Source organism: Lemur catta, chromosome 3 (assembly GCF_020740605.2).
Source record: "Lemur catta isolate mLemCat1 chromosome 3, mLemCat1.pri, whole genome shotgun sequence".
NCBI lineage: Eukaryota > Metazoa > Chordata > Mammalia > Primates > Lemuridae > Lemur > Lemur catta.
Genome location: NC_059130.1, coordinates 30839621 through 30851148, shown reverse-complemented (window position 1 = coordinate 30851148; position 11528 = coordinate 30839621). Strand labels below are relative to the sequence as shown.

The 11528-nt window shown below is 42.9% G+C and overlaps 1 protein-coding gene across 1 annotated transcript; it reads left to right on the top strand.

The window, feature by feature from the left end:
* The first annotated feature begins 318 nt into the window (after positions 1-318).
* FCRL1 (Fc receptor like 1) lies at positions 319-8384 on the top strand. The gene is made up of 10 exons (XM_045546518.1): positions 319-490; positions 684-992; positions 2184-2471; positions 2635-2913; positions 3252-3368; positions 4422-4449; positions 5487-5569; positions 5789-5860; positions 6459-6490; positions 7432-8384. The coding sequence occupies exons 1-10, from the start codon at positions 319-321 to the stop codon at positions 7501-7503; spliced, it is 1452 nt and encodes a 483-aa protein (XP_045402474.1). The 3' UTR covers positions 7504-8384.
* The last annotated feature ends 3144 nt before the right edge of the window (positions 8385-11528 follow it).

The following is an 11528-nucleotide window of genomic DNA, read 5'->3' as shown; positions in this document are numbered from 1 at the left end:
GGATACATCCCTGAGGATTCAGATATGGATTAAATGTGCCCCTCATATCATGGTTTCTACAGAGGTTTGTCTAGAATCCCAGATCAAGGGAGCTGGGCTGTATGGATGGTGGGTACAGGATATTTCCAAGCAAGTGCACCCCTTTTCTTCCAATAAAAATAGCAGTAATAGGGGCAGGAGAGAGTCAGTGAAGAAAGGATTGAGTTGCTCCATGTCTCTCCCTGACTGACTGATCCTCCAGGTCCCATATTCTGTCTTTGAAAGAGGTAGTGTGATTCTGAGATGTCAGAGGAAAGGGAATGGAAGAAAATTACCAATATGGCTTATGACAAGGATGAAAGAAATGTGTTCACTTTTACTGAAACTTCAAGCTTCAGCATCTCCAATGCCAGCTCCAGGGACAGTCTTCAGTATTCCTGTACTGGCATCCAGAAAGGTGTTTTTAGCTCATGGCTAGAAACTTCAAAAAAGAATAAGATCTCAGTCAAAGGTAAGTGTTGCCTTCTGGCTGGAGATGCTGCCACACAGGGGCGGGATGAACCAGGGTGAGCAGGGTGAGTTCATGGTCCACTGGGGGGCGGCGGTCGTGACATGAAGTGTGGTACGTGTGTCCTACTGGCTGTTTCTTTGAGTCTTGTTTGCAAGTGCTGAGACACAAAGTGTCTCTCACCAGGAACTCTGAGCCCCATTGCCCTGCAATTGTGTTGGATTTCTCTCTCTAGAGCTGTTTCTGATAGCCAGCCCCCCCCAGCCCACAGAGGGGAGCCCAGTGACCCTGACCTGTATGACTCGGTCCCTTCCACACTGGTCAGATGATCAGCCCCAGTTCCGCTTCTTCAGAGATGAACGGGTCCTGAGGCTGGGCTGGAGCAGCTCCCGGGAGCTCCAAATTGCTGCTGTGTGGAGGGAAGATTCAGGGTCCTACTGGTGTGAAGCAAAAACAGTGGCACCCAAAGTCTTCAGAAGCCGGATACTCCAGATGAACGTGTGGAGTGAGTGCCAGTGGGGGCCAGTCTCCCGGGGCGGGCCGAGGAAGGCAGTGGCAAGAGGCTAGTCCTCCCTTTGTGTTGGGTTCTGCATCTGAGAGTAGGAGCCCTTTGAGAGGCTACCTGAGTTTCTCTTTGTTAGGGTCCTTAAAGGGACCGTCTCTTATTCTTGCTGTTTCCATTTGGCAAATAGAATATTTAGGAAACTCCTACTGTGTGTCTGCACTGTGCTGGAGGGTGTGGGGAACATAGCTGCGCAACACTTGGTCCCTGACTACAAGAAGTTGGTGCCCGACCAGCACTCTGAGCAAACAGGGTGAACTGTGCGGTGCTGCGTTGTGTCAATAGAGACTCAGAGGAGGAGGATGTCTGACTGAGGTGGTGACAGAAGGCCCTGCAGAAGAGGTACAAAGAGTAGACAGAGCAGAGCTTGTGGAAGGGAAGTTGGAGCTTGATTCCAAAAGATAAAAGAGGAGAGTGTTTTGTGATTTTGAACCATGTTACTCCACATCAGGGTTGATACTTCTGACATCCTCTCCCATTCTCAGACAAAGACCCACCTGTGTGCCATGAGGCAAATGTCTAATACCTCCAGAAGGCTGGGCTTCCCAGACTTGGTAAAAATTCAACACTGGTGAAACCGGACCACCACCACAACAAAAATCATTGAGCAGTTCATATGCAGCAGGCCCCGTTTTAAGGCTTCACACATGTTGTATTATATAATTGAACCTTCACAATCTCAGGAGATAACTATTATTACCTTCTCCATTTCACAGATGGGAAATTGAGTCTCAGAGAAGTTAGGTAATTTGATCAAGCACACACAGCAAGTAAGAGAGTTGGAACCAGTATTCAAATAAGGCAGGTTGATTTACAATTTGGAATTGTGATCACTGTACTATTGTGCCTTGAAAGAGGAGAGTTTGAGAGATCAGGGTAATGGGAGTCACGTTGTCCTGGGGAGAGAGGCAATGCCACGCCCTCCATAGTAATATTGTGGTGTCTTTCTTACCCTACAACCATCAACCCAACCAATGCTGATTCTAAATCAGCAGAACCACACCCCCTCCCCCCCCATTAAACTATATAGTCATTTACTTTACTCATAGGCTTTGCTTCCAGGATTGTCACACTTACTCCATGTCCCTGCAACTCCCTACTCAGGGCCCCCCTTGTCATCTTGTGTTCACATAGGAGTCCCCATCTCTGATGTGAGCTTGGAGACCCAGCCTCCAGGGGGACAGGTGACAGAGGGAGACAAGCTGGTCTTCGTCTGCTCGGTTGCTAAGGGCACAGGAAACATCACCTTCCTCTGGTACAAAGGGGCACTGGGTTTAAACCTGGGAACAAAGACCCAGCACTCGCTGACGGCGGAGTTTGAGCTGCCAACGGTGAGGAAGAGTGATGCTGAGCAATATTACTGTGCGGCTGACAATGGCTTCGGTCCCAAGCCCAGCGGACTGGTGAGCATCACTGTCAGAAGTAAGTGCCACAACCCCCGGCTCAGACAGCATATCTCAAAGTGGGCTCCGCATTTCCCTGGGGCATGCTGGGGAAGCTAACGGGGGCTGAGCCTCGGTGGGCAGGGATTATGAGTCTGTCACATGGTCAAAGACCCTCTCTGATGATCCACTATCTCTGTCAGTTCCAGTGTCTCGCCCTGTTCTCACCATCACGGCACCCGGGGCCCAGGCTGTGGTGGGGGACGTGGTGGAGCTTCACTGTGAGGCCCCTAGAGGCTCTCCCCCGATCCTGTACCGATATTATCATGAGGATGTCACCCTGGGGAGCAGCTCGACCCCCTCTGGAAGAGGAGGGTCCTTCAACTTCTCCCTGACTGCAGAACATTCTGGAAGTTACTCCTGTGAGGCTGACAATGGCCTGGGGGCCCAGCGCAGTGAGGTGGTGACACTCAACTTCACAGGTATAACTCAAGCTATGGAATTGTCTTGGTCAACGTCTCCTTCCCAGCATCCTGGGAGAGTTTCACTGACTCCACATGTGTCTGGTGGTGTGCTACCCAAAACAGGGCTTCTATGGGTGGTGCTGTCAGGGGGTCATGTATTGTAATGGCTTGGAGGACAAGAAGGTTGGGCGCCTCCCTTCTCTTTTCATCAATGTGATAAGTTGCATGTCCCTAGACAAATAAGTAAGTCCCCTCTTGGAAGAGCAGACCTTGGGCACAACGCACATCCAAGACGCCTGCTCTCTGAACCCCTAGCCCCTCCTCTGAGCAGCTCACGCACAGGTCTTTCCCCCCAGTGCCTGTCCAGAACAGAAGGGATCATCTTACATCAGGAATCATCGAGGGGCTGCTTGGCACCCTGGGTCCCTCCACAGCGGCCCTATTATTTTGCTATTGGCTCAAGAGAAAAATAGGTTAGTATTTATGGAGACTGATATTTTGTTACTGTGACCTTTGTTTTCACTGAAATGGGCTGGATTTGTGACGTGTATACTGCAAAAGATGAATTTATGTTGTTAGCCACCTTACCTAGGAAGCTGCTCACACTCCCAGCACATGGGAACAGGGCCTATTAAAGCAGTGCAAAATTTTTGGTAAAGTTCTCCACCCTCCATGTGTTATTAGTTGAGGCTCAGCTGACATTTTGTACTTTTGTTATTTAATTTTTGTATGAAAAGACAGCTCTATTTAAAATAGCTAATTAGTCACTAGAAGAGGAATACAGCAGCAGCTCCAACCATCCTAACAGTCTGCCAGTTCTGAAGTCAGTGTGTCAATTCTTATCCACCTTAGACTATTGCCACATGCCTTTCTTTTTATCTGAAGTGCTCATTCACACATCCACACACACTGTTGGATCTTTCTCACTTTTCTGCTGAAGTGTCATTTTCTCCAAGATACTTCACCTGGCCACACAGACCACAATGGTTCTCTTCTGAGATGCAAGTTATTTAGCTTCACATTTTACCGCAATTGGTAATTACATATTTATTTGTATGTTTAACTTCGGTCTCCTATTCTTCATTCAGCAAGTTGGAGACAAGGCAAAAGAGGACAGTGTGAGATTCTCCTTTAAACTCTAAGTGTTTCTGGCATTTCTGGGCATCTCACTCCACCTGTAACATGGTTGTGTCAGCACTCGCCTTCGAGGACTTTTGTCATGATAAAATCGGTGGTATGATTGCAAAACCAAAAACAAAACATTTAATATATGTGAGGGCTCAAAGACTTAGGTTCAAGTCCTAGATCTGGTACTAATTGGCTTTGAGAAGTTCACTTCATTCTTCTGGACCTGAGTCTCCTCGTCTCTGAAGTGGACGCTCTTACATGATTGCCGGGATGTCTGCAGGGCACACAGTGGCCTCTGCAACAGGCATCCAGGCATGAGGCACGTCCCCGCACAGGGGCTGTATGAAAGCACCGAGGAGGTTCCTCCACTGACGTGTCTTCATTTGTTTGGCTTGCAGGAAGACGTTCAGTCAGTGATCCACCCAGGTGAGGCCTCTCCTTTCTTGATATATACTGATAATGCAGAAAATCCATTTTTAAAAATTAAAATTGTTCTCTCATGAGCTTTTTTCCTGTCTTATCATACCCAAAACTCACTCTCACATTCTCCCACCTGCAGCATTGAACATTCATTGACATTTCCTGTCTTTAAGATATTAACCAATTACTTTAAATCCTTTCCTTATTTTTCCTACTGATCTTAAATATTTATCTGCAGAATAAGAATGTTGCATTGATTTGACCCAAACCATGCATTCATTCAGTCAGTCAACCAGTATCTGAGAGTCTGTAAGTCTTTTTGTTGAGTGCTGGGAGGTGTGAAAATATGGAAAGATATTTGAGAGTTTTAAAGAATCTTAGGGCAAATAAGATATATACACATTTCTGGAGTGCAAGACAGACAGTAATAAACATACTGAACAGATTATTGATGAAATTCTTTAGAAGTTTAGAAGGGAGGAGGAAAAGATTTAAAGAATACTTCCATCTAGAAACATCAATGTTTAGTTGACCTATTTTATAGTGTATTATTATTTATGCCAACAATAAGCAGAGATTGTTTCCCAATCACAGTAGCACTCTTTGAGTGCTACATGTACATATGCATGACCATTTTCTTCTGCCCCTTGTTCAAGTTGCTTGTTCTGCCCAGACACCTGTTTTCCACCTGGGGTGAATTAATATTTCTTCATTTAATATTTACGAAGCACCTATGATGGGAAGGGCACCATTCTGGGTATGTGCGGTACTACAGTGAGCCAGCCAGATAAGGACCTTTCACTCGTGGAGGACACACTCTAGTGCACACTCAGCAATGTCCTATTCAGCCCATGGACAGGCCCTGGCTCATACCACACTGCTGTGACTTCTGGTTGCTAATTTCCCCATAAATTTGCATTCTGCTCGGGACCCTTTCTAACAGGCATCTCCCCTTCAGTGTCTTATTCACACTCTCAAATAGCAATGTCTGGGATGTCTGCCATGTGGTCCCAGAGAGACAGCATGTGTTTCTGTGTTTGCAGGATCCCTCCCCGCCCTGTACCCCGAGAATTCACCTACCTCAACTCACCTGCCCCCATGCAGCCACAGTCTACATATGAAAATGGTGAGGCTTCCTAAAGACCTGGGCCAGAGTGGGTAGAGCACGCCAGGGAAGGGCCAAGGGGGTGACACCTGCTAGCCAAGCCTGACCCTGCTGGGCACAGCCTCCTCTGCAAATGAATGACTCAGTTGTCTTCATGGCTGTGATAGGTGGTAGGCATGGAGTAAGTTGAAAGGCAGGAATGAGGGACTGTGCCATGATATCTCCTTTCTTTTCTTTCAGTGAATGTTGTAAGTGGGGATGAGATATATTCATTAGTGTACAGTATCCAGCAGGAACAATCAGCAGCAGCAGGTGAGACACGAAGGAGTAAACTCGTCTCTCATTTTGTCTCTCCTGGAAGCCTGAGGACACTCAGTGGCTCTGCATGGCAGATGGAAGCTGCTCTTGCCTTTGGAGCTGGCTGTGAGCATCACTGTGCCTATTTGGAGCCCAATCTTTGGTTTAGAAGCTGCCTCAAGTAGAGCCTAGTGCTGACGCCAACTTGGTCTACTTTGTGCTTCCCTCCCCAGTCATACAACAGTGTCAGAGATGGTGGCTTCCACCTGCCCTCTGTAAGCAGTCCCACACACTCCTGGCAGCACCCCAGCACAGTGGCCTGGTTGGTGCTGTTGTCTCGTCCTACACATGGTGGGCCAGAAAAGCTGAGAGGTAGAAAGGCCCACTCTAGCACAGGGCCCTCCTGGCCTTACCCTTCTACCCCCAGTCTGCCAATCTTCCTCTGGATGCTAAAGGAATCATCTTTACTATAAACAGAAAAGTGAGACAGAAATATTAATGGAAATCAATCCATACGAAACAGATGGGAGAGGAAGAAGACTTTACTGACACAAGTTTAGTGAAGGACTTTCAATAAAAGTGAGATCTCACAGCACTTACATTTTCTCCACAGTAGAACCCCTGGGGACACTTATAGAGAGTAAGGTAAGAGTCCCTCTTGTTCTCTCCTCCATGTTCTTTCTCTCTTTTCTTTGGTGACTGGTTCTCAAACTTCTTAAAATGTAGCCATGTAGGGAGAACAGAAATTCCATGGTCTGCCTCCTCCTCCCTATTGCCCAAAACAATGGAAGTATTAAAAATGTTTGGTTATAACAATAAGATGTCATTGTACAAGGAAACTTCAGAGGCTTACATGCATACTCACTTTAGCAATGGGCATAGGGATGATTTGTAGTCAAACTGCAGTGTATACTTAGTCTAAAAATTCTATTCATTTAAAAATCTTTATCCTAAAATACTGTTGAACCAAACATCCATCACTTTGTGCTATAAGGTTAACTAAACAAAAAACAGCAAACTAAATTAGTATTGAATGAAGGAAGCTAAGCTAATAGAGATTTTTTTCATTAAAAATCATCAATCTTTAAAACTGGAATATTTTAAGATACTCAAATTGATGTTACAAAAATACTTTCTGAAAATTGCAGGAATTCCAACTCTGTGCATGTGTGCAAGGACAGTAGGTGCTTTGCAATTTTGTCTAGTGTAGTGTGTCAGCCAGATGTTTCAGGACAGAATTCAAGTCTTTGGTAAACCCCAGTGACATGCTAAATTTAGTTTCTGAGTGCAAAATTCTGACAACCTTGAAAAACCTGACAACCCATGGGACTGCCTAAGAATGGCTTGTAAGAATAAGAGAAGGCCTTGTATATTTAAATCAATTTGCAGCTCAGGAGGAGCCCTTTTGAAGCCCTCCAGTGAGATGCAGGCCCTCTGGAAGTGCTGGGCCACAGTCTTGCAAGAGGCTATAATTCTAATGCTGTGTGGTGTGGTGCATCCAGGCTAACTGGGGAAGAGGACCAACAGAAGGCACGTTCTACTTGTCTTCCCTGCTCTAATCCTATCCATGTACCTGTTGCTTCTAGGACCCCTTAGACATCTACTCTAGGCTGAGGAAGGCGAACGTTACAGACGTGGACTATGAAGATGCTATGTAAAGTTATGGAAGATTCTGCTCTTTGAAAACCATCCATGACCCCAAGACCCAGATGTGATACGTTCTTCAGAGATTCTGGCAAGTCGGCTTTCCAGTCACCTCACCCAGGTGCTGTTCTCCGTGAGCCTGTTCCTGTATCTACTGTGAGATGAAGTTGACACAGCCCTGAAGAAACCACCTAGGAGAACCAACATGGGCACAGGAGTGGGAAGGATTTTGTAATCAGAACCTCATTCTTGCTGGTTCTTTTAGGAACAGGTCAAATTGTGTTCTGACTTCTTTTTACAAGAGGAAACAGGATGAGATAAAAAAATTGGGGTGCTGGGGTGGCGGGTCAGTGAAGCTCAGAGTGCAAGAACCCAAGGTGAGTGATTTTGCAAGACTGCTCCACAGAAAGAGCTGTGTCTATCATTTTGTACAAGTGCTTTCTCTGCCCTGACAGTACAAAACCCCAGTCCTATTACTTTAATTGATCATCTTATTTCCACCTAAAATACGTGATTTGGTTTATTTTGAGTCACTACTATCAAATTAGAATTAAAACAAAGTGACATAAAAAGTTATTGTGATTACACTCAATTTTAGTGACATATTTTGTACACACAGGCCAATCTAACAGCCTCCATATTTATTAGTCTTTGTAAGTTTCACCACATCCAAAGTTCTATATTTGTTGTAGCCTCTAGAGGTTTTATGAATGCAGTGTTTCTTCTTTTATTCACACACTTTTGAAATCTTAGTAATATGGTTTGAAGTCTGTATTTTAATTTTAAAACAATCACATATTCACTCATAAATTAAAACAATTTAGAGGTATATAAAGTAAAAAATTAAAGTCTTTCTTATAAGCTAACGTAACAGGTGGTAACCATTGTTAAAAACTTAAGCATGTAGCTCTCTAGCTATTTTTTTTTATTTCTGTATAAACATTTATATGTATATATCAGTATAGATATTTAGAAGTATATCTATTTAACAAACAGTCATGAAATATTTTCAAATCTGTGTATAGATCCATTATACTATTTTAAAATGCTGCATAGTGTTCTGTTGTATAGATAAATCATATGTTTTCTTTTTAAATTATGGTAAACATACATAACATAAAATTGATGATTATAACCATTTTAAATGTACAATTTAGTGGCATTAAGGACTATCATAATATATTTTAATCCTTTTCACCACTGATGGACATCAAGATGTTTCCAAAAATTTTACATTATAAAAACAAGGTTCAAACAAATGTCTTTGTACAAGCATATTTATACACTCCTTCTGGATTATCTGAAGGATAAATTTATAAATCTGGGATTACTACATTTTAAATTATGCACATTAGATATTTTTGTTAAATACTCTTAAATGTCACCCCAGTAAGGCTGTATATCAATTTATACATCCACCAACAAAGTATGAAAGAATCAGTTTGTGGGGGGAGAGTATCAGTGTTAATTCTATTTAAATTTTTAAAAATTATTAACACAATTGAGCATCTTTTCATAAATTCACTGTTAATTTGTAGTTTTTATAAAAGTTTCTTGTGTTTAGCCTTTTCCTATTTGCAATGTATTTATTTGTCTTTTTCTTATAACTTCTTTTTTTTGGGAGATCACAGACCACTTATTTTCACATTCTTGACATTTTGTACATTATATTTTCATTTCAATGTTTATGTTTCTATGATAGGAAGTAAATTCGCACCATCTTGGAAATGAAAATACTCAAGAAAAATACAATCTAAAAGATATGTAATTTTAGGTTCTAGCTATATAAGTTCTGCACAATTTCCATACCTTTATATATAAAAGACCAAAAAGAATGAAACAAGGGAAATGTCAAGGGTAACTTCAAGTTTATTCACAACTACATACAATAAACTAGACGCTTCAGAAACTGAGCATTTCTGAAGTACAAAAAGAGGAAAACAATGCAAAATACAAATTTTGTGAATGTACAAAATAACTCTTAAAAATTATCATGGTGTTATTATGTTTTCTTTTTTAACAAAATAAGGTACCCTAGTAGTATAACATGTATCTCACATGCTTAGCCTTACTGCCACAGTAATATAGATCCAATAATTTCCTGAGGAATGTAGATAAACGAACGTTACTATGTCAGAGAATGGGTTCCCAGGTATCCCTTTAGGAATTATGGGTCAGAATCAAATATACATGTTAATTTTCTATTACAATAGCTAAAATATTATTTTAGTTATTATTACAAAATGATATATTCGATAATAACATAACCTACTTTTCACCTTGATAAGGCAGCAAAAAATCAAGAAGGAAGTACCTTTTATTGTAAAGTTCCTTAAGAGCATGGACCCTAATACCACAGCAGTGTCTTTATTTATTTTCTTTATTTATTTTTTTCTTTTTATTTATTTATTTATTCTTATTTCAGCATATTGTGGGGGTACAAAACTTTAGATTACGTATATTGCCCTTGCCCCCCAAACCCCCTGAGTCAGAGTTTCAAACGTGTCCATCCCCTAGACAGTGCGCATAGCACTCATTATGTATGTATACATCCATCCCCTCCCCCACCCACATCTGCCTGACACCCAATCAATGTTATTCCTAAATGTGCTCTTAGGTGATGATCAGTGAAACCAATTTGATGGTGAGTACACGTGGTGCTTATTTTTCCATTCTTGGGATACTTCACTTAGTAGAATGGGTTCCAGCTCTTTCCAAGAAAATACAAGAGGTGCTATATCACCATTGTTTCTTATAGCTGAGTAGTACTCCATGGTATACATATACCATATTTTATTGATCCACTCATGTATTGATGGGTACTTGGGTTGTTTCCACATCTTTGCAATTGTGAGTTGTGCTGCTATAAACATTCGAGTGCAGATATCTTTGTTATAGAATGTCTTTTGTTCTTTTGGGTAGATGCCCAATAATGGGATTCACAGCAGTGTCTTTAAATGTAACTCTGCCACTTATTCGTTGTGACCTTAGATAAATGTTGTAATATCCGTACTTCTTAGTTTTCTCATTTGTAAAATGAAAATAATTATAATTACTTACACTAGTAATGCAACTCTTAGGACTATTATGAGTATGAATTGAGTTAATATACACATATATAGCACCTAGAAACAGTGGCTAGCAAACAGTGAGCACAACTGAAAATTAGTACAACCTCTATGGAAAACTATGGAGATTTGGGCTCAGGCACAGTGAGAGCTTCAGAGCTAGCTCTGGGGATTCCGGGGCAGATCTGCCCATGTGGGGGGCTATTCTGCCAACATGGGTGCTGCTGATGCACAGTCTCAGAGGCAAAGGTTTCTCTCAGTGGCCCAGATTCCATGTAGGTGGGCCAGAGCTGCTACTTGGCCAAGGCTCTTCTCCCCACACCTAGGACCTACTACTGAGGCAGTCACCAGAGGCTTCCCAAGTAGTATCTGTGGTGTCTGTGGCCCCCCCACCCTGTTCAGCTTCCACACCAGGGAGGATGCATGCTCAGCCCCCAGTCACAGGGCTCAATACAGGGGAGCATCTGCTCCCTTCTCAGCCTGGCAGTGATGATGCTAAGGTTACTTCTGGAAGGCTGTATCCTGAATAGACCTGGGTTCATGCACCAGAGTGATCAGAATGTCATCAGTTACAGTAGGTTGGGATTGGCAGGCACCAGATCTCTGCTGCACCTGCTGTCTGGTAGAATGTCTCTGCACAGACTCTGAGCAGTTCCCCTATCAGCCCAGAGGTCTGTAGTGGAAGAGGGAGACCCCTCCCAGATCGAGCCGCCCATAACTTTTTTCTTCCCTAATAGACAGTGTCCCCTTGGGTTGCATCTATCCTGCTGTCTTCATCTCTTCCCAACAGTGTGAATTGTACTGGGTCCCCAAGATTAATCTCTGAGATGGTGGGTGGTATTTGTGAGTAAGAATCAGCAACACACTGACTGAGTTGGTATAAACTGTGATGAGCTATGGCATTGTTCTCTCACTCAGTGGTTGATGCTTGCAGGAGAGAACCAACTTCAGAGATGTTCTTTTGTGCCTGT

Coding starts and splice junctions, on each gene's coding strand:
- FCRL1 (XM_045546518.1), top strand. CDS start 319: ATGGCTTATGACAAGGATGAAAGAAATGTGTTCACTTTTACTGAAACT. Junction 491..683: donor GAATAAGATCTCAGTCAAAG/GTAAGTGTTGCC, acceptor AGGAACTCTGAG/CCCCATTGCCCTGCAATTGT. Junction 6,491..7,431: donor GGACACTTATAGAGAGTAAG/GTAAGAGTCCCT, acceptor TGTTGCTTCTAG/GACCCCTTAGACATCTACTC.